This window comes from Plectropomus leopardus, chromosome 2, assembly GCF_008729295.1.
Source record: "Plectropomus leopardus isolate mb chromosome 2, YSFRI_Pleo_2.0, whole genome shotgun sequence".
NCBI lineage: Eukaryota > Metazoa > Chordata > Actinopteri > Perciformes > Serranidae > Plectropomus > Plectropomus leopardus.
In genome coordinates, this window is record NC_056464.1 from 17,499,730 (window position 1) to 17,523,735 (window position 24,006).

The window sequence follows — 24,006 nt, forward strand, 5'->3', positions numbered from 1 at the left end:
GTCTTGAACTAACTATCAAAATACATACTAACAGTTGGCAAGCGACCATAGCTGTTGCAAACCAGAAACACGCCGCGCAGGGTTGTGACCGAGAAGAGAAGTGTGTATTGTGTATGATCTGCTCTGAACCTCAACACAAAGCTTTAGACCCCACTGGTTCCAGCAAGTTTCATGTCTGCTCTCATCTGCATCACAAAAAGAGGCTTTTTCACTAGGAAAAAAACTGATCAAGCCTTATCCTTTTGAAACATGTTATCCACTGGGGAGAGCTGGACTTGTAGCCATTAGGCGCTGTCCTCTGTGCCTTTACTCTTTTGCCGTCTCAGTCTTTGTAGCAAAAGGCCAGGGCAAAGCTTGTTTCCATTCAGCTGGGAGAGCTGGTCAAAGCTGTAAGATAAAGCAGCTCTCAGCTCTATATTTTTTTTTATTCGCTGAGAAATACTTTAGTTGTCTCAGTAGTTTTTGGAAGATGGTGTGCAAAAATTTCCCCCCTGGTCTCCTGTAGGTTTGACAGCATTTTCATTTTTTTTTTTTGAGGAAAAGTTTGAAAATTTGGAAAATGGTAAGTCTTAAATTGGGTAGAAAATAGGAGCTCCTTGCTGGGGACAGGCTGCCATTTCTATACTTGTTTGTTTCCTTCTTTGCTTCTTTCTCTCTTTGCACATACTCTTGCACAAACCATCTGCCATACAGGTCCTGTGCGACTTTACTTCAAGAGCTCTTAGTGGCTGTCTTCATCAGCTCAAGATCTGCTGCAGAAAAACAGCTTTAATTGGTACTGAGGGGGAAGAGAAGCAGAAGGGGTCGCACGCTTCACCACATTTTAGAGAAAAATGCTTGTAAATGATCAAGAATATCTTTCCATTCCAGTTTCTCCTTGGCAAAGACATTTAATGCTAACATCCCCACATAGATCTCTCTTGTTTTTGCATTATCCCTTTAGTGCAACACAACACATAAATGTTTAGATTATTAAGTAGACTCTTAAAATGAACACATGTTCAAATTAGCACCAATAAGGCAAGCTGTGAAACTAGATCCCTCACTTCACTCAGAGCAATAGCTCTCAGGTTCCATGCAGGTAAATCAACTTGTCTGGCTAAAATTGCCAAATGCAATACATCAAGCTGTCCTGTCAATATCCCTGAGCCTCGAATTTGCCGTGCTAAGCATTATGCTCTGCAGCTAGAAAGATTGAAACAGCAAATGTCAGAACACTGTTGAGCTGGGTTTGGGATCTTGAGTTACATGGGAAAAGGAAACCCTACAGACTGCAGCCAACAGTGCAGCCTGATCCATTCCAGAAGGCAATTACGCCGTTTCACCAAGGCCACTAGAAAAGCTTCACTACAATTAGGCTGACAGAAATGGCCTCTCTGACACATTAGAGGAAACCAGGGATGCACCCCCAACCCCCCCACCCAGCTCCCTTCTCTTCTCTTTGCACTGTCAGGGTTCTTTGCCGCTCATGTTGTTTCAGAGGGGCTTTGAAACATTAGCTTCTGTTGTTGCTCTAGCTTTAGAGACATTTCACAGCCCATTAGCTGCTCTTTCAGCCCCAACCACTACTCAAAACCAGGGAAAGAGAGGAAGCGGTGAGGGAAACACAGACACAGAAAAAGACTGTACATAAAGCATTTCAGGAGGTACATCTGGTGCAGAGGTATTAGCTTTACATGGGGAAGATTAGAAAGTATAACCTATATGAGCAGTAGTTCAACATTTGGGGAAATGTAGGTTAGTTGGGAAGACTGATATCTCTTTTATGTCTGTACACTAAATATGTTGCTACAGCCCACAGCAATTAGCTTAGCTCAGGAGGAGCTCAGGAATAAGACACCTTTAATATGGTTAGGAGGCAGATTTTTTTTTGTGTATAGGCCACGCCTCAACTGGACCTGAACTTGCTGAAGCATTCTATGCATGCTCCATATTACCCGTGCTGGGCTTTGACCCTAAAGCTGAACAACATAAATTCATTGAAGAAAGCCAGAAAAAAACAGAGGAAGAGGAAGAAGGGACGAAAACAAAAGAACTCTAAGGTGTCAAGTAAAGCGTAGAGTATCTATGAAATGTACATCGCCGAAAAGTTATCCATGTTTTCACGATTTGAGATGCAACCTGCTCCTTTTTCACTTGTTTGGTATGCGATATAATTCAACCAACAGAAGGTCCAACAGCAACCAGCTAAAAAGGGGCATATTGCCACCCACTGTAGTGGAGTCGGACATACTACGGTTAATGAATCGATTCTCCCCCAGCGTTTTTATACTGGGACAAAAACGGTAGACCAATTAAATGTGCTAATTGAGCTAAAACTATTGCTTCACTTAACTGTGCATGTAGACATACTGGCTGACTATATTATAAAGATTGACAGCATGGCAGGTTTCAAAAAATAAGCAAAACATCTTGATTGCGCCCTGATGGCTTGCTGCAGGATAGGTCATAAATCCCACCTCCTCCATGTTTAAAAGAAGCAAACTAAAAAAATCAAAGTACATGTCAAATAAATGTTTCCCAAAGATGGTTTCTGCTATTTAAGGTGGTTCGGTCAGGACCACTAAGTTGAGAAAAACTGGGCTTTTAGATTTAGCTAATTGCAGTTATAAATATTTGGCGGTATGGCTTTGTTCTGAGGACGCCCTGCCCTTCCATGTGCTTACATGGAAAGCATTTAACAGGAACAGTGCATGTTACTGAAGCAGGGAGAGCAGCAGCAGCAGCAGCAAAAAGAAACAAACAAAACCCCCACAGAGCAGGCATCACTGACACTACGTCATAGATCAAGTCAGAACGGCACCAAGGCGGAAGCAGGGAGGAGGAGGAGGAGGGCGCAAAAGCGGCATGCAGAGGGAAAATAAAGAGCAGGTGGGCTAGAGCAGCTTAAATAAGGCGGCGCGAGTGAGTTAAGCGAATCAGATGCTTAGAGGCGAATCAGCTGGCTATCAGCTGATGAGGCTTGCATTATATGAGCTGATATCAACAATAACAGCGCTTAACACCGTGGCTTGCCCGAACTAATGCTATGCTCAATTTCATATCATGCTTTTGTTTGTTCAAGTATTTGTTTTTCTGGTAAGTTAATTAGCTATTTGATGCTATAAAAAGCGGATGAGACATCATAATTGACAGCTGTGTTAGAAAATCAGTGTGCTCACATTTGGTGGCGCTGCTCATGATTGGTTGGATGGCTGTATGGGTGGGAAGTCAATACTGCAGAGATTGCGATTGTGCAGACTCTGGCTCCAGAGCAAGACAGCAGTGGACGGATTCTTTGGCCTCATTTTTGTGCATTGGGATTAAGTGCCATGCTGAAAATCTTTCCAAACACTCTATGTGTTAAAACGATCAAAATACAATAGTAGTGTGCAGACATGAGTGTGGAATCGACCACCTCTTCTAAATCTCGGCAAGAACGCAAACAGGCAAAGCTTTTCTTTGATATGTTTAAGCACTTAGAGAAAAACTGATTTCTGAAATTGTATGACTGAGATGAGAGTAACTGTGGGGAGATAGAGTATAGCCTTGTTAATTTGACCATAAAAAGACATTCATATGGTACACCAGATGCTCAACTGTACTGTCTCTAATAAAATCCCTGTTGCCTTTGGTGAGGAAAAAAAAAAGAAAAGCATGAAAACACAACTAGTAGAGATCAGACAGATCAGTTAAAAGCGAGTGGTCAGAATATTGTAGCCGTCAGCACCGCATTCACAGTCAGGTTTACAGTTCGCCAGTGTGCACTGCAGTTTGACCGAGACAGAGTTAAGGTGGTTTCCAGTGCAGTTGATGGGGTTGAACAATTTGCACAGCTGGCAGAAAAACCATAATCAATCCGGAGACTATAGATAAGGGCTCTAAAACCAGCCAAGCACAGCGTTTTCTCTTATCGCAATTACACCTTGCCCTCCTGCCTCAGGTACAGCCAATTAAGCTGGAAGAGGATGCGCCGGCAGCCACTTCACATTGAGGAGGCCTATCAGAAGACTCCAAACACACCCCATCACTGCAGAGGGGGCAGAGAGGAGCTTGTTAAGCACTGGAAGACACAGGGAGGAAGCACCAGTAAAATGCAGCGTTGTACTGTGTTTACTGTTTGTGGTGCACATGTATGAAATGCAGGATGTGAATGGCGTGAATGATGTATGCTCTGGTGAGTGATGAGCTGGATGGCTGCCTGCTGGCCTGGTTTCATCATGGGACCAAGGGCACAGAGACCTTGCCCTGACACTGTCTCCTCTCACCTCCTCACCTGCTTTTTAATCCATTCATTACTTCCCTCCTTTTTTTCTGCCTTTCATTGTGGAACATCATTCACATTATTACTTAGCAGCACAGAGCAGGAAAGGAGGTGTGGGAGAAGAGAGAACTCATGCGTGCGTTTTAATGTGAGAGCGGTTAAGAAAGGCAGACATGAGGTCAAAATCAAGGATAACACTCACGATGAATACAAATCTTTGCCTATTGTGACTTCTTATTCCCTGCTCTTTGTGGATTTGAAAAAAGTGCCATATTCTCTCTAGCTTGGCAATGAAAAATTGATCACACAAGCTTCTCTGTGCTGCAGATCACCGTCTCCTTCACCATCGAATGGGGGTTAACCAGGCACGTGGAAAGTAAACCTCAAGTTGCTTGATCTGAACCACAACTTTACACTCCTCTTCCCTCTTGCCACTTTGAGGTTTCAAAGCCCAGACACACAGCATGTGGTGTTTTGTCTACACTGTGTGATGCCACCACACCAACTTAGCTTGACAATTTCGCCCCACAGCGTCCTCCCTAATGGAGCAGAGAGCGAGTTCAGCGGGATCACGTCTTGTCTCAGTGCCATACTGAAACTCGGGTGATAACATGTACAGTGGGAACATCTATCAGCACACGAAGTGGTGTTACAGAGGAAGAGGGGATGACAGAGGTGCTCTCACACGAGAGCGCGCACACACACACAAACACAGACAGTGAATAAACCTAAGATAAAAACAAAGCCAGCACTGCAGATGGACTTTCTCTTTAGATCTGTTTGATGAAGTGATTAAAGTGCTCCTCCAAGCACTGGAAGCCATTAATAACAGCACAACAGAGGGGAGCCAAATTCAAACTAAAATAAAAAAGAGAAGCTGCCTCAGTGGGGGAATCCATCTACTCACTATTTAGACTACATAGGCATACGTTCCACTAAAGCCGAAATGAGACAAAGTGAAAAAGATACCACTTATTGGCTCTTTATTGAACAGTATTGGAGTCAAAAGGGGGTAAATTGACTAAGTATGTTGAGGCAAAACGCATGCAGGGAAAATACGCTAAAATCAAATTCTGATTGGCCACATGGGTCTGCTTTCATAATTGTCTCTGCTTGATGTTTTTCTCCTCGTTTCAACATTTGCCGTGACATGCAATGTGATGGAGGGGGGAAAATTGCTTCCTGGTGATGCAAATGATGTTTGTGGCTCGGCACTCCCCCACTGAGACCCAACATCTGAGAATGGTTCCTTCCACATTGACACAAACAGCCAATCCGCTGTTGACTGTCCATGCACAGATGGCTCTAAATCATGGGCGTGTGCGTGGCGGCTGCGGTACTTACCACGTTCACTGGACAGGGTGGTATCTGTCACAGAGAGAGAAAGAGAAAAAAGGGAGAGAGGAGAGGAGAAGGAGAATGATGATTAGAACATAATAGGCTTTGACCAAAGTGGCATTGCTATACTAAAGTCACCATTAAACAAGAGAACAAAACAGATCAATTTCTGAGGATTAATGGAAAGTCACAGGCAATAACCGGACAGCGACATACAGTATACAGAAAGTAGGGCCACTATTGGAGAAAATTTGCTGTCACAACTGTGTAGTCGCTCACATTTGTCTCTGTCTATTATCCAGGCAGCACCATTTAACCAGAATACAGTTTGTTTTCTCTCTTATACTTCTTGTCATTGCCTCAAGCAGTGGGATTCATCATTATCTTCAAAAGCTTGTTGTGATGTCTATATTGCTCTTGTGCTCACTCAATGAAACACAAGAGAATTGCGGGATATTGCATATGCATATTGCACACACTTATGTACATCATTGTGGGTGGTATTTATTCAGACCTTGGCAGCGCAGCTGGGTGACAGAAAGAGGAGAGGCAGCCGTGGAGGCTCTTGACGTCTCCTCTCCTGGTTGCCTGCCCTTCTTGTGTCCTCCGGCAGAGCTGTTTAGTCAGATTTGATCAGAAGCAATCTCCATGGCTCATTTTTGCATTTATTGCTTAGATTTTTTAATCTAGAAAGCCTTACAGCTGACTGAAACTTAGAAAAATTCCAACTCTGATCAGATTGGTTACTGAACTCTAGGTTTCAGGACATCTTATCATGAACCCCAGCATGCAAGTGATGAAAAAATGTATAAAATAAAAGAGTGAGGGAAAAGTTCTCATGTGGCTTCAGGCCTCAGCTCTCACAGGAGTACTTTAGTTTCAAGAGCAAAATGGTAATGTTGTATATTAGTCTTTGCTGTCTCACAAAACTTTAGTGAGAGATGCTGAGAAGAATCTAATTGTCCCAGTTTTTAGCCTCATTAGTGGGCTGACTGGGATGGTCCACCACTTTTGTTCAAACTCAAACATCTCAACAACTATTTAAAGGACGGCCATTAAATTTTGTACAGACATTCATGGCACCCAGAGAATGAATCCTACTGACCCTGGTGCCACTCGCAGTATAATATCTGTGGTTTTGTCTTGACACACAACTTCTGCACAGACTGCCATCATCTTTCATGCATTCATCAGTTCCCCTCAGCACCAAATGTGACAACATTGCTGATAACGTAACCACTCATCTAGCATTATCATAAGGTCACATTTCTATTTTCTCTAACAATCACAGTCCCATTAGCTTCAACTGTGCTTTGTGTTTAGTGCTAATTAGCAAATGCTAACATGCTAAACTAAGATAACAAACGTGGTAATCATTATACTTGCTGATAATCAGCTTGTTAGCATTGTCATTTTGAACATATTAGCATGCTGTCGTTCAGCTCAAAGCACTGCTGTGTTGAAGACCCGGTTTACACGTGATTTTAAAATGAGTTTCACCGTTCACACCTGTGTCTATCTTGTGTTTCCAGTTGACCACTGGTGTTCAGATATTTTAACTCCCTATGTCTCGTCCACAGGAGTTTCACAGTTATTACCTCTATACTCACTATTCTCATATGTGGTTGAGCCAGCACAGCTGGAGGTATTTCAGTCAGCAGAATCCACCACATCTCCTCTCACAGGGCCAAGCGTTGGACAGTAACACTTCATCCAACTCGTCGTAAAATTGGCAAGTTATAGAACGTTGGTGTACTGTTCTTAAAACAACCACCGTGTCTTGCACTGACGACTCATTTTCCTCTTATGTATTTGCATTAGGACACAATAGCATTTACGCTACATAAGAGATGATAGGTCTTGGTTGTAGTTTATACTTCTTTTCATCTCTGTCCATTTGTGATTCAGTAGCTCAAGACACTTTTTTAAAAGCGTAAACGAGGTCTTAGTTCAGCGTCACACTTTTGCTGGCTGTAGAATCTCAGTCCTGTTTTACTTTCATTCAAAGCACAATGACGATTTTACAGCGGCTGTCAGGAGATGCTGAGTGGATTTGCTTTGGAGGGTGATGTGCTGAAATGATGACACCATATCAAAAGACAACCTGCAACATATGGGACATATGAAGAAGTGCCTCACATTCTACATGTAATTACCACTTGAAAACTGCATTGCGCCTTTCTCACACACCAGCCACTGCATGTTGGATAGAGCCGTGCCAAACATTGTCCTGTTCTCCCCTGCCCTTTTTCAGCCTCTTTTCAAACTGAAATCATGAAGAAATGTAAAACTTGAAAAGTGGCTATACTGTACAAGCCTGCCTTAAAGATATGGTCTTAAAAATAAATTCCTTTGCTATTTCACGGTTCACAAAGTCATCAATACCTTTTAGTGTCTGTTGTCAAGAGACTGGATTGAAATACTGGTCAGTTACAAGAGGGTGGTGTAATGTCTTAGATGTGGGGGATGATGTAGAGTGGAGTATCTGCTAAATTCTTACAATTTGAATGTTAAATGCATATCCCATTTGAAAGGACGTCCCCACTAAACTGATTAAGTTATACAGATTTTTCTTCAAATATTCCTCATTTTTCAGTATGTATATTTATTTTCTCTATTCAAACTTGTATGATTTGTGATAGCTTTTGGCCTCTCTGGATAGTTGTTGTGATCAAAATGCATAAGTACCAATAAATTGTGCGATTTTTCCCCACTCACATCTCTCCGTGAATCTATTCAAGTTAATCTTGAATTCTCTGAAACTTTTCGCCTTGTTTACAAAAAGCAAACACATCACCATCTAAATGAGAGTTTTGCTTGTAGACAGTCCGACTGTCTCCATTCCCCTTCTCCACGTAGAAAGGCACCCCACTCCATCCCAACAGAACTTCGCTCCGCACATGTTCAATTATTCATCTCCCTCTGTCAAGAATTCAGCCTTGCTAGCACTTGCCAGTATCCCCCACAACTTGGCAGGCAGGCTCATATTTGGCATATGGTGCAGAGCAGGACTGCTTTTCCTTCTCTCTTCAGTTGGCCTGCTAGCACTCCCGAGTAGTGCAGAAACACACATTGGCATGCACAATCACAAACACACACATACACTAATGATGCACCATGTCTGTCAGTTTTGTACGAGAGACACCCCACCCCCACCCCCCATTGGGTTGCTGGGCATTCGTCCACAACCTCTTTGCAACAGGTTTCAAGGTTTTCAACAATAGCACTGTACATGCTGCAACAGCCAAATCGGCCACAGCCGCAACTCACAGCACTCAAAGCCTGATTTGGTGTTCAGGGAAAATTTGCCACTGATGTGAACATCAGTATTTATTCAATTAATGGTCCTGTACACCTACACAGGTTTTTTTCATTCACTCCGACTCATCACACCTCTTAAAGTTTGGCTGAACTTTGCAAGCTCTTTGTTGAGGTCAACAAACTGTGAGAACAAAACATTTTTTACAAAGGTGTAAGTTTTACCAACCTGACAGGTGCAACGTTACTAAAAGGAAGGTCAGGTAGATGTCAATCAAGCATATTGTTCACACCATCCTGGTAAGAGGTCCAAACAGACAGGTTTACTCAAGGCACCTGAGTGGGCGTACCACAGGAATGTGCCAGGGTTTTAACAAATCATGACATTTTGACATGTCACAGTAGGAGAAGTACAGGCATGAATATTAAAATGAATGATGGCTGAGTTTCTTGTAGCTGCTTTAGTTTGGGAGTCCTGGTATTGTACATGCAGTCTTGGCTGAATGGGAGCCATCATAAATGTTATAAGTAACGCCTTTGATTTTTTCTGCTATGACAAGTCTAAATGTCTGCTGTGAAAAAAGGCTTGTTGACCGAGATGTACATATTTGTACTGTGTGTAAGATCTCAATAGTATACATTGTGACCCAGATATCTTGTGGAAGGACCCATTTATCTGGTTGACTACTTCCTGTCAACTATCATCCACAGCAGTCATGATCACAGAAATGATGGTTATTACTCTATATTATAATGTATATCATTTAAAGCCGCCCCTTGAAAGTGGAGATTCGAATCATCAGTCGGAAACAACTCAGTCGACTCAGATTGCTTCAAACTGAGCAGCCTTTTGTTTTTTGCTTGTCAGCATGCTGTGCAGTGTACTTCTGGGGACATTTGGTCCCCCGATTTTGCTGCAGGGTGAGTGCTCTTGACTTTCACTCAGCTCTTTGGTAGAAGGAGTTACAGACACGCAGGCACCGGCCCAGCTTGCATAGTAAGGCTCTGAGAAAACATCATCTCTTTTCCTTAGAAGTGGTTAATTCACAGCTCAGAGAAACTTAATACAACACAGTCTTAGACTTTTGTTCGATATCTAGTGTTGGAAAAAATTTTGTTGCTGCACACTGCAGATCCATCTTGACTATATTACATAAACGTCACTGTCAAACAGAATGTCCCACTGAGCCTATTCAAATGTTTTTAAAAAACGAATCATTGAATATTCCAGTACAGCCCTAATATCATTATTACAGATCATCTTATACAATCAATTGAGCATTAGATTGCAAAAATTCATTAATATTTACCAGGTGTGCTATCTGACTGCTCACTTGGATTAATTCAGGTGATGTCACGATGTGCTGCCCTATCTTCTGCTTAATCTTGCTCCAGTTCCACTCAGACCATGGTTTTTAAGCATGCCCGGCTCAGGGAACCAGATGTATCTGCCAAGCTCATGTGTTATTTGCAATTAGTCTGGACAATGTTTATGCTAAAATAACATTTTTTTTCTTTGTTTGGAGCGAGTGGTAAGCGTTTTGAGTTGAGCAAGTGGTGGAATCTGTGTTGAACGTGGAGCAATACTGAGCAGAGCGGCCTATAGCGGCTTTGAGTCGGGGAACGGAGGGAACCAACAGCTGCGTGAGCAATAAGCAGAAATTCTCATGACTCCAGTCTGCTCACATGCTCTTGTCACAGGTCTGAACTGTTTGACTGAACCTCAGGATTACAGCAGTCAACTGCTACTGTTGTTGTTCCAGATGGTTCCAGGTTCATTGTCCAAGAGATATTTAAGTACCCTTTTGTCACGCACAACGATGTCTGGCAGCACTGACACTAACAACAAAAACACTGCAAAAACCATCCTTGGTGAAACTGTCTGCATTTTAAAAAAATGAACAATAAATACCCAGGGTTCAGTCTAACCAGTCAGGCAGAGCACTACTGTCTACCAACTCTGACTCTACTTATACTAAATGAGGTTAAAGGCCTAGAACAAAGTGCAAAGGAAGCTAGCTAGGACACTTCCTCCAGGCGAAAAAAAAGTTAATCCAGCTTAAACTTGCATATAGTTGTCCCACTGCACATTGATGTAAGAATGTATCAGTGTTGGGGCGCCCAGTAGCTCAGTTGGTAGAGCGGATCTGTTGCAGCTGGATAGAGCATTTGCAAGTATCGGGCACACTCTGAAATCTGACACGCTGATCTTTTTTAAAAAACATAGGAAACTGACAGCAATGAAAGGTTAATTAAATGCGTTGTATAGGTATTAGTCTTATGTTATATGTCTAATTAATTTTACTTTAAATTTAGTTGTCTTTGCTTAATTTTGTAAAGTTGTTGCAAATTAAAAACAATACAAATGAACTTGTTCTTCCTGAATGTTAGCAACTTATCTTAACCAAGTTAATCTGACTTAACTTGATCGTGACAAAGAGGACTTTGCATGTGGGGGAGTTGAGATATCTGCAAATTCTATTTTTTTTACACATTTAAGACAATAAAAAGTGATTGTAATGAACACCTCACATATATACAGTACAGTCTTAAAACCCACAGTGTTTGGTTTATTATAGATCAGAGCATTATGCGTAATATACAGTTTCATGGAATGTTTCATTTAGCTCGGCTGAAGCTTGAATATTGCTACTTGTGATAAAACTGAGCCCTGCTAAAATCTTAAGTAAAGTCAGAAAGAAATATTGAGCCTAAATATATGTTTTACATTAAAGATTATTTTCAAAAGTTTAAAAGTGTATTAAATATTAAATATATAATGTGTAAATAGCTTTGACTGTTCCCACAAACTGAAATGGAGATGTTCAGAATGGCTTTTTTTTTTTAAACAAAAAATAATCTTGAAAACTAATCATTTGTGGTTGCGTTTACTTAATTTATCTAAGGTAATCCATGTTCTTAAGTGAGTAAACACAACTGTTTAGATCAGCTCTGTTTACTTATGTTGCTTTCACTTGGAATGATTAAGTTAATTTCCCCTTTCTTTTTTAAGTTGCAATAACTTCATCAATGTAAGTAGATGCAGTTCAATTTTAATTAAAATGTATTATTTATAGAGTAATCATAACTTAAGACCAATAGTTATATTTAATGACCATTTTCAAGACAAGTTTCCCTTTTTTAAAAAAAAAAAAAATCAACTTGTCAGATTTTAGAGTGGATAACTTCAATGTGTCACAACAGTTTTTGTTTTCAAATTTATCAGGATTTATGCACTGACTAAAATACGGTACAGAGACAAATGACTTTTACTCTCTTAATGTTCTTTTTAAATTTAGTAGTAATGAATAGTAAATCAGCAGCACTGAAAAAGGCATGCGGCCTGTCACAGTGATAATCTTGTGCTATCTGTTGCTCTCCAAATAAAAAAATTAAACTTTTAGAGAAAGATCTTCCGTTCTTGTCTAAACCACACTACTGTTTTTTTCATTACATTTATCTGACATATTTGTGAGGATTCCTTATAAAGCTGCTGTGAAAAGAATCTGTCAAAGCAAGTGATGATGCAGACTCCCACATATTACAAACTCACCCAAAAGGTCACAAATCCTCATTTCCTTCATCAATGACATGAGGAAAACATTCTCAGCTCCCACGAGGCACCAAATTACATCTGCATTGTCTGTTTGATAACCTTCTTTTCTGCACTTTGCCACAGACGCTTATGGCAATCCACAGTCTTTTCTACTGTTTAAAATTGAACGGAAAATGTTTGCTGTTTCTACACTGAAATGGCTTCAACCTAACTATGCTTCCATTTTTGTACCTGCTGTACTTTTAAAGATTTTAGAAAGATAAAGCTGTGACATAAACCAACACATGCTGAAAGGCTGTTAAGATGTTCACAACATCCAAGCAACACACACACTGCCACCTGTCATGTGTGCAAGTGTGGATTGATGCGAACACGCCTGTTTGCATGCAGATGCGTCCTTATGCCAAATCTTCTTGTTGCCCTTGCGATGACTAATAACCAGAGAGCATTTTCAGCTAATAAATAATACATTTAAGAGTCTAATCAAATTGAACAAATGAGTATGTCTAGAAAACTATTAATCAGAGAGCAAACGTGTATTTACAAATATAACACTGGCACAAACAATCAATTATTCATAAAGTGAATGCTGGGTAAGTGGGCTTCTTCCCGGGTGAGATGCTGCCATAATTGGAGTGGGACTACAGGAGTGCCGGCTGGTTTGTGTGTGTATATGTGTGGGTGCGTGTGTGCCTATGTGTATCTGTGTGCTCCCTTACACACACACACACACACACTAACACACACACACGTCTCCCCATGCACCAAACTTCCCCCAAACACGACAAGAGCAGGCAGAGTCGGCTCATTACTGCCTAATGAGTTGTCTGATTAGTGCCGAATATAAAAGCCTTATTGTCAAGCGCTGTATGTTTATTTTGATTAATTATTGTACTAAAGTGACTGAATGGAAGCACAATGACATGGAGCATTAACGTTTTGTGGTAATAGGGCCCTTGTGGAGTGAGCAATCGTATACTGAACCCTCAATGCAACGTATAAACCATGGCCACTGCCCGAAAAGGGTTTAAATTTGACTAAGAGATATGATAAGATTAGGATGCCTAATTCGTGTTCCTGCAGACAGTAATGCTCACACTGGAAAGGGATAGTCATTATATGTGCTCATCTGTGGTTCTTTTCTTCTCATGAGATATTTTTTACAAAAGAAAAAAAACAAACAGTAAACATGACTGGAAAACCCTGATAGGATTTATGAAAGAGTAAAACGCGCTCAATGTGTGTGCTCCTGATAGATGCTACTAAATGTGTGCGTGCGTGTTGATAGTGATTTGCATGTGTTCTCCTTCATAGCCAAAGGTATTGTAGCTTACTTGAAGTGCTCATAATAGTGCAGAAGAGAAGAGGTGTTCACATCTTTTTTAAGTAAAAATAGTAATACCACAACACACTAATTCTTTGTTACATGTACAAAATCCTCACATTTTTACTTAAAGCTGCACTAATCTTTTTTTTTTTCAGATCAAGCATCATATTACCAATGGATTCTGTAGCATTGTTTTGTTTTTACAATACAGTAACTGTTTTTATTGTGTTTTTTTTCACTTTCACTGCTTATAACATTAGTTCCAGATCCAACAGTTAGCTGTTTTACCTTTAAAAAAAAAGGTTTGTACACTACTTAAGCAGCATCAAACACCAGATAAACAAAGTTAGAGACTAGCCGCTGAACACAATGAAGAATGTAGCTGCTACAGAACCAGATATTTCACTCAGGAGTTGGTGGCGACCAAAAGTGCGCGAGTCGGTGAATATTGGACTTACATTCATCAGGAGGACAGAAACCCAACGTTAAATTAATGCTAATGTTGCGCTGTGTCTGTTGGATGCATAAATAGGCAACTGTTTGCTGATGTACACCATGTCAACAGGTGTGAAAAGCAGTTGTGAGATGCAGAGGCATTTCTCAGTACTGTTGGTCTCCTCTGAAATTTCCACGAGTGCAGTACCTGCCAATCTCATCCTCTGAACTGCACGACCAATGGTGACAAAGACAAAAGAAGGGGACATAGAAAACCCCAGGAATAAGTCCAAAAACCCTGCAATAAGTTAGCACTAGCACCTCTGGGTAACAAGCATGATGTAAGGTCTGTGGTTAACACTAGCGTTACAGCCTTGGTGTGGCGGTGACATTTGATCATGCAACCATGTAGTTAGTTTATAGCCTAACATTAGATATATACTTCTGGTGATGGCATTTACACTCCAAAAACAATAAAAGCTGTGTTTATCTGTGAAGATTATTTTGCTGAACAAAATATGTAAGTATCTTTTCTTGTTTGGTTGGGGTTTTTTTTGCCTTAGAGCTTATTTTCTGCCATAATCCAAAATCCTCTGGAAAAATCCCATAGGTTCCTTGAAGAGGGGATGGCGATGCTACAATAGTAGGCATAAAGTAAAGGTTGACTCCATTTTATGTGCTTGGGATCTTGCGATTGCCATTCCTTTCTTTATTGAAGCCACAACTAAAAAAAAGTCAGATATATGATGACACAAGTGTACTCCAGTTTGGAAGCATCACACTCTGTCACGGTACAAATCAATCATTTCTAACCTGGACACACTTTCAGACTAATGCATGAATAAACATGTACACACTAGTAGTAAAAGTGGAACACTTTTTAGTGTATTTTCTGTTATGCAGGTCTCTACACATGCATTTTTATTGAGCAAAAGACCAAATGCAGATGAAAAGGGGAATGAATGCCAAAATGTTATTAACAGTAGCAAATGTGATTCTATGACTGTGAATGAGGCTCATTTAAAGTCCCATAATTTGCCTCTTTCTCCCTCTCTGCAGCCCCCCTGTCCGTGAGCAGAATGCCATCGGTATCGTCAAAGGAGGGACTGTATTGCCTGGCCTGTTGCTCTGTACACACTTTAAATCAGAGGTAATGGGGCACTTCAGGGGACTGCTGTTACACACACCCAACTGCCAATACACTGTAATCACTAAAGGCCCCCTTTTCTTTGGAGATAAGCATTGCTTACGTGCACTGCACTCCAACCACTACACGGCTGCACTGTATTGACAATAACTTGGTGAACACAACTTTGTGATTTCACATCACAAAGTTTTGACATCACCACCTTAGTTACAGACGAGCAGCGTGTTCGGGTGAGATTTCACCCCGTTAACACTGGAAAAGAACATGCAGCATGTGTCCACACATGGCACATCTAAACACATTTTTGCCATGCGAGAAAAAGCTCCAAACAGCTTGAGAGGTAATCCAGATTCCTTAAGACTTCTAAATGTTCTCTAGCAGAGCCCGTCAGGAGCTCATCCTCTAATTTCCCCAGCTGGATTCAAGTTAAGACAAGGAGCTAGAGTGTCTCAGGCAGAGATATCAATCCTGCCAATAACCTTGTCAACAAGCGAATAGAATCTGTTGGGATGCAGATGCTGGTTAGCTGATTTTTATGTTTCTCTCAGGTTTGTAAAATGTGAGGCCAAAGACATGAGGATTATTTAACATGCTCAGCATTGGGTTTGTCGTTTAAAAAGCATTCTTTGTTTTTCTGTCTCATGTTCAAGACTTGTCAACTGTATCAGCTCTTGTGTTTAAAGAAAGAAAAGACAGTAACTCAATAACTCTATAAAATCAACTGTGGGAATACTAACAAGATGAGAAAACAATTCTGTCTTTATTCATCTGGAAAGACAGATATAGAAGGCAGCAGAATGCAGTTTGTTGTTTTTTAAGTCGAACTCTTTGAGCTAAGCGAAGCGGAAATGAAGAGTAGAACTTTTTGATTGGTGGCACCAATCACATATGACTAATTTGTCGCATTAATTTTAACTCGGAAAAGTAATAAAACTGCTGAGTGAAGCTAAACACTGAACATGACTCATTCTGATAAAAATTATCCTCTCACAGTCTAGTTTAATGAATAGAGGCGTGACTGCTCTTTCCTCACTTCTCTGCACAATGTCAGGGCGCCATACAATAACTGTCTTAACCCTCATTGTTAACAGCCTCAAACGTCAAATCACTCCTGTGGTGCAGGGTGCTTGTGTTAATGTATGCTGTTAGACCCTAAATATAAAATGGTTTCAGCTTGTTCCGAGCTATTTGCACTTTCTCTCAGCTAACATTAGAGCACTTTCCCTGGAGGCTAAATGCATTAAATGGGGTGACTCAACCTTAATGTTTCAACATTATAATCCACTGTAGGTAGCGGTCGATTAATTGTTGTAGCGCAGTAGGTGGTTTTATTTCAGCATGTAAACATCTTATGTATGTAAGGACGTTTGGCATTTGTGGGCACGTGTTGGCATGCATTTATAGGCTTGACATCTATGTTTGTCCAGTCAGAGCCAGCGAATTCAACCTCATCTTGATGATTAAGTCCAAATGAATATGCATAGATAACACTTACTCATAAACACACAACCACTATGAATGTGCAATGCACAGTATTTTCTTTGAGTACAGCCTCCTTACATGCTGAGACAGACACAGAGGCAAAAGGGGGAGGTGCATAGGGGGGAGGGGGTCCCTGCTGTGATGAACTGGTGCTGACACAGCCAGATGTTTAGTTAAAATGCAGAGCCCCAATGCGGGATGGAGGGAGGAGTTGACATGTGCTTCGGAGGCTTTCGGCAGCCAAGTGCTCCCGTGTAGCTGCCTCGTATCTCAGTAGGCAGGGGTGCGTGTGTATGCTTTATCTCATGTGATTTACATTTGGCTGAGTGTGCGTGTTTGTGTGTGTGTGTGTGTGTGCGTGTGTGTGTGTGTGTGTGCAATCACCTTGCGATTCAGAGTAAATGAAAAGAACAATCAATTGCACGTGTGTGTGTGCATGTCTGCTGTGCATGTGTGAAGAATGGTAAATTGAACATATGTCTAAACCAAGGTCTCCTGTCACAGTTTCCTCTCTGTGGACTGTGTCAGAGCTGGAGGGGCGATACACTGCACGAGCTCGCACAGAGTCAAGCAGAGCTCACACGCATGCACACACACACATGCATGCACACACACACACACACACACACACACACACACTGCTGACTCGATGCTTCCACTATGGCATGTGGAGTCTGACGCTGCTGTTTGGTTGAGAGCAACATCTCAGTGGCAGAGTTTTTGCAAATATAGTAAGAGGTGGCGTTAAAAATGCAATCGGAAACATGTTGTGGATGCGATCACATTACCAACTGATGGCATCATCAGCCTGTCATCACCATCATCATCTTCATTAACATCATCTCTGTCATTGTGCTCCTGCTGGCTCATCTGGGCATGCTGCAGTGAGCCATGATGGAGTCAGTGACAGAATGACAAGCAATAGACTATAATGCATTAAATGTGTTGTTCTAAAGTAACATGGAGTGCAGAGGCAGGAAGGTGGCGGGTGATTCTCACTTTCATGTTTCCTCTGCACATCTGTGTCACCCCCAACACCCCCCCACCCCCCGTAATCTCATTCCCCAGTAGCTTGAATTAAATAAATGTCTGTCATTAAGACTGGTGAAGGATGGCAGAGGGCCTGGGGAGATCAAGAGTCGGGTTGGCTGGAGAGGAGAGCGGGTGCTTAGTTAGACCCTGAGGATCCACAGAGGCTAGTAGGGATTCGATGAGGCCGAAAGGCGAAAGTGGACAGTGAAGAAGCAGCCTCACAGTTCTTTTCTTTGTTGTTTTTTTTTAATTCACTTTTCTTTTTCCCGCTTTTGTCACATGCCACATGTGTTGGAGGAGATTTGAAGGGAAAAACTAGCAAAAATAGCAGCTAAACTGATGATGAGAAAAGAAGAGAGACCGCGCCTCTGCAGCTGCCAGACAGTCTCTCTCCATTTTCTCTGTGTCAGCTTATCACCTCCACCCCAGCTCCCCGCAACCCCATTTAACCATTAAGCCGAAAAAGAGCACTGCTGCCTGCTCAACAAACCCACCTCAGCTCCCTCACATCCCCCTGTTTCTATTGACAACCGGCAGCTAACAGGTACTGTGAAGTATTTTGCATCCACCTGGGACTCATCCCTGCAGTCATATCTGTCCAACATGTGACTATTAGGAGGCGACTAAAGGCTGCCATCAATCCCTTAGGTGTCTATTTGATGATCCACCACATGGGAATACTTCACTGCTAGTCTTAGCTAACCTGCCGCACTATTTTAACAATCTCCCTAGGGTCTGTTAGGGGCCTATTATGTGTCTGCTGGAGGAGCTTTGTGCTACATTATGAGATGCACGTCGACATGCAGACACGCTTCGTCAGTGTCTCTGGTTGTTTGGCTCTGACTCCCGAGGAAAGTTGGCCAAAAAAAAAAGGCCACAGCAGCATCCAGCTGACCGTGGGTGCTGATTAGCTTCCTGAGGACATGAAAAGAAGATGACAGACTGGGAGACTCGTTACAACTGGTTGTTAAACTGGTCCAGTCAGATGTCCCCTGGAAGGACCGATGAGAGCACTCTGACAGGTGGAGGCACATAAATGACCGTCATCAAGCCTTTTTCCTCAAGAACAAATGGGTGAAATGAAGTCACTCAACTGACCTCTCTAAGCGTCTAAAATGTCAAAGACCTATAAATGTCATGATTCTAGAAATACAACATGTGGCTGATTTTGTATTTGTGCAACTAAATACTTTGTTTTATGGTAATGAACATCTACGATGTATCCAACTAAGAATTTGAAGTTTTTATATCTATGCTAAAGGTGCACAGTATCATTATCTGAATTTCGGCCAAAAAAAGCATCGCTGTCTGTATCTGTATTTGGACAGATGACAGGATGTGGGCGTGGTTTATACAGGAAGTCAATTTTAATTGGGAAAATTGTGTATTTTCTAACCTAATATTCACTGGCCATTAAATGGTTGAGCCCTCATAGCATCATCATAGATTTAACAATAATATGTGTTTATTTATTACATTTATTTCCACATCCTCCTCCTTTTTTCATCTCTCTCTCTTTCTTTGTCTTTCTTTTATTTTCATTTGTAAATAGATTTTTGTGAACTGTCTGAATCTCACTGACATGAAATGAAATTTAAGTGTATATTAAGTGAATCAATACCTAAATAAAATGCCAAAGAAGTAAATAAATATGGCTAAAAAATAAATTCTGAAATAAATAAATGAAGAAATAAATATTAAAAAACATAAATAAATGTTAATATAAATATATAAAGGGTTCCAAATAAATAAAAGATTTTGTCTTATTTTGTAAGGTTGTTTTTTGAAGGACTACTTTTATTTAATTTATTATTTTAGGAACGTTTTATTTCCATCTTTTTAGATAATCATGACATACTCGGTGGGGTGCTAAGTCATAAGTCCATGAGACCTATGACCGTTACATATTATATCTTAAATGGATAAAAATTGACTGAAATACAAGGTAAACTGTTTTTGTTTGTTTGTTTGTTTTGTTTTATCAATATTGGGTTTTAAAAATGGAGATATTTTACACACCAAGCTAAAACAACATGTTCTAAGCTTCATTTTCATGTATAATTTGCTGGGGTTTGTAAGAAATTCAGCTGCCTCACCAGCTTTTGCCTCGCTACTCCGAACATGACGCCTCCTCCTTCTCAATGTGCGATAGATAGTCAAAGTTTTCAGCCCGTTACATGCTGTGCACTGACTTAGTTGGGACAACTACAGAATATACCGGTCATTTTTCAATATGTAGTAAATGCAACAACTAGTTAGTGAAATGAAAGTCCTGTGTAACAGAATAGACAACTTTGGGTAGGATAAATATCTGTTTCCATCACATTATATGATTAATTGATTGACTGATTGATTTCTTTCTTTCTGTGTCATGCACATAATGTGCCCAACCCTCATGGGTTTATAAGATACCAAAATTGCCGTTGCATCAATCTAAACGTACCTGTGCACACAGCGATCTTTGTCCTTTACTTAAATTATGCTTCACATAGGGTTCTACATTATAACCATCCTTAATAAGACAATAACTTCTTAATTTTGGCTTGTTCCATATATCAACAGACCACTTTTTCTTTATACATGTGAAACATCTTGCTCCTTATCTCCTGAGTATCACAGAGTAATCTGTTCTGGAAATTAGATGAAAAGTCATTCAAATAAAATAAAGATTTTAACTCCTTCGCCCAGAGATAACAATGTGAGATGTCCAGGTTTAATATCTTTTTAGTGAGTCTCTGATCAGACATCTTCACAAGTCTCTTCCAAAGCTAAAGTAGTTGACACTTATGTCGGATGTTTGGAGGTTCCCATCCCATATCTCCACAAATGGCCAGAACTGAAGTAAATTTATTATATGTGCTTTCCCGAATAACGTAGCTAGGTACATCCCTACAGACATGAATTACAAGACACCTTTATGAATGGACCTGACAACAACCGATATAATCTAAATCTTAGCGCCACAGTTATTCGGGAAATAATTCCTTTGTGTCCACATAATGATTGAAAACAGAGTCTTCAGGACTAGTCAGGACTTGATAATGTAGCGGTTTCTACTGTTCTCAAAAAGCCTGGACTGACACACGAACCCAACAGAAACACAGCTTTAATTTTGTTTCTGCGTTTTTTCAAGTGGCTCCACATCGATTTCTGTGTTTGTGTTCACTCCACTGTCTTTGGTTATAGTTCAAAGAAAATGGCAGTGAGAAAACCTGAGAGGGTGGGTCACATAATAGGTGATGAGCTCAGTTCTGGGCATCGGGAAGGTCAAACGGAGCACTTAGATATGTGAGGGCACTAAGTGGACAGAGCACACACTTGAAACCTCTCTTGTGAGGGACTTAGGTAGCACTTAGGGGCATTTGCTTCTCAGCACTCTGTGGCCTGCCCAAATATTGCGTGTGTGTGTGTGTGTCTGTGTGTGCATGCGTGTACAGAAGGGATTTATGGCTGACATTAGAGTACTGGATTGTTTAGGAGGAGCACTCAAGACCCAATTTCACATATACCACTAAGTCATAACTGGGGTTAGGCAAAAAGGCTTTTAAATGATATCTCCATATCTTCAGGGTGTGCTGCCATGCACAATAAATATAGAGAATACAGCTGATATGACATTTTATAAGCCATCCAATAACATCAGTGCAAAGTGAAAACATTGATACATATTGTCATCCTTAAGATATGCCTTTATTTTTAAATTCCCATTGCACATCTGTGTCACTATTTCTATCCAAGCACACTCCTTTCTAAACATTTAGGACACAAGAAAAAGATAATCAGAATACTGAATCAACTTAAAATCGTATTGTGACAGACTTTGTGATGTTAGCAAACATCCTACTGTCATCCAAAGAATAAATATAATATCATATCGTAATGAAACTAGTGATCTACACTCATGCTTATTAATTACAGACTCACCAGAAATTATTATTATTATTATTTCAAAGTTAGTTCTTACACACTCTTATCGTAATGCCTAGTATATACATGTACTGCAAAATAACGTGAAGGCTAGTTTGACCATCTTTTTCTATGTGCAGGTTGGCTTGACTGTAGTGCTGTGCACTCAGTTGTGTTTTAAGTGATGAAAAATGGAGCTGCTACCTTTAACAGCAATAGTTTTGTGTCATATTTTGCAGAAGATAGTAGTCTATTACATATCTGCCCTCCCTGAAATCGAACCGCTTCCAGATGACAGACCTCTGGGATCTTCCCCATTCTGAACTGAACTCAACATTTGACGTTGGTGGGTGCTGTCAGTCAGTTTGGGGTGTTTGTGTGTTTCTGTCAGAAGGAGAGAGGGAGTCTCATGGACGATAACACAGCCTGCATGTAATGCATAAGTAAATGACTGATATGTGCAAGGAAATCTCAATATGACAATATGGTAATATGCTGCACAGAAAGCGATATCTGAATACATCAGATATATTCAATACATCGCCCATTCCTAGTATAGCCTTTATAATGTCAAATAGCATATGTGCAATATGTGATCATTTCAGTCAATTTATTTTAACTCAATATCAAGAAAATACTCTTAAAGCATTACTTGTATCTTAATAGGTGAGCCAGTTGTCATGACTCCCTGAGGACAATTACTTACTTGGGGTGATATGGTTATTATATCGGCCTTTAAAAATCCACTATCGCTCGATATCTACTCTCTCATCTCCTCATTTTTCTCCTATAAACCTCAATTTTCCTCCATTCTTTAATCTCTCTCCCTTTGCTCTCAATATCTCAGTTATGTTCCATATGTGCTGTGTTTGCATTTTTATGAGATGACAATTGACTTGAACAACAAACACAATAAAACTACTATGCAATTATGCCCTCTACTAAAGCCCACATAGGGAGCAGATGGTTGCATTCATATGTCATGCTGTCATCTGTCTGCATAACCTAAATGAGAAGAGCTTTTCAATAAAAACCACCCTCTGCGGAGCAAATACAACTGCGCCGTATCATGGGTGGCAGTGAGGCAGTTATATTCCATCATCTTCCCAATTCAGTCCTGTATTGCACCTTTAAACTACAATGTGATCTACTCCACTGCAACTAAGAGTGTCACTCACATACACTTAGATACTGATATAAAAGTCCTACTTTTTATGTGATGCACATCTTTATTTGATGCACACCATGCAGTACTGGTGCACCACTGCTCTGGCCCTCCGAGGATTAGTTGGGAAAATCTAACTTTTTGCTTTCTTTTCTGTGTTCAGGAGAGACAACAAAGATAGAAACCACCCGAGCGAATAAGAACAGGAGTTTGTCTGCTCCCATGTCTATTTACTTCTGCCGTTCTACATTTCAGAAAACACAGAGTAGACCGCAGTGTAGCTGCACTGCCGGATACTGCGGGGCTTCTTCAGCTGCTACAAGTGTCAAATCTTTTATTCATTCTTAGAAGTTTGAGCCAAGCAAACTTTAATCATCTGACTTAGTGTGTCTGGGAACGAATTAGCAGTTGTGTAGGGTTATGTATTTTCTTTAGATTGCTGGCCAGCCGTACACAGGCATTTATGCATCAACACAGGACAAACTAAGGCAGACAAACAACAGCTCCAGCCCATCTAATAACAGTGGGGCTTATCAGCCGCCTCTGCCTCCTCTAATTTTCATCAGTTTTGACAAGCCCATTAAATGAATCTGGGACCAAAAATAAACATGTTTTTGTTGAACTGAAGTGACAGGCAGTGATCACACCTCCCAATGTTGGAGAGAGAGATACCACGACTTTTAATTAAAAATGCGGCCCCCGTGCAAAACAGCCCGGACATGATAAACAGGACTTCTGCTTTCAGCACGCAAACTCATGGGGGGAACAGACAGCGTGTGAGCCACAGCACATTCCTGGTGTTGAAGATCATTAACACAGATGCTGGAATATTTTGGGAGATTCATGGTGTAGAGTGTTGGTGGAAGGATTACAGAGCAATCATTGCTCTAATCCTGATATAATAGTAATGAGTTTTATTATCCTTCTTCTCAAGTATATTAGTTGTGTGGTTAAGAGGACTGGATTCATGATGAAAGGACAGTCTACCTTTTTTTTTTTAACTTTCTTTCACGCAGCTCGCTTGTTCTGCATCCCACACTCATCATCAAACATGAAAGGCAGAACTGTATCTTTTCCCCACGGTTCCTAACATGTTGCATCTCATGCCTTGTCGTAT

At 40.7% G+C, this 24,006-nt stretch overlaps 1 protein-coding gene across 1 annotated transcript in view; it reads right to left on the bottom strand.

Moving 5' to 3' along the window:
* LOC121949585 (cadherin-4-like) overlaps positions 1 to 24,006 on the bottom strand; it is a 243,234-nt gene that overhangs the window by 134,572 nt on the left and 84,656 nt on the right. Inside the window, 1 exon segment of the mRNA XM_042495320.1 lies at positions 5,588 to 5,611. Within this exon segment, the coding sequence (XP_042351254.1) occupies positions 5,588 to 5,611 (24 nt within the window).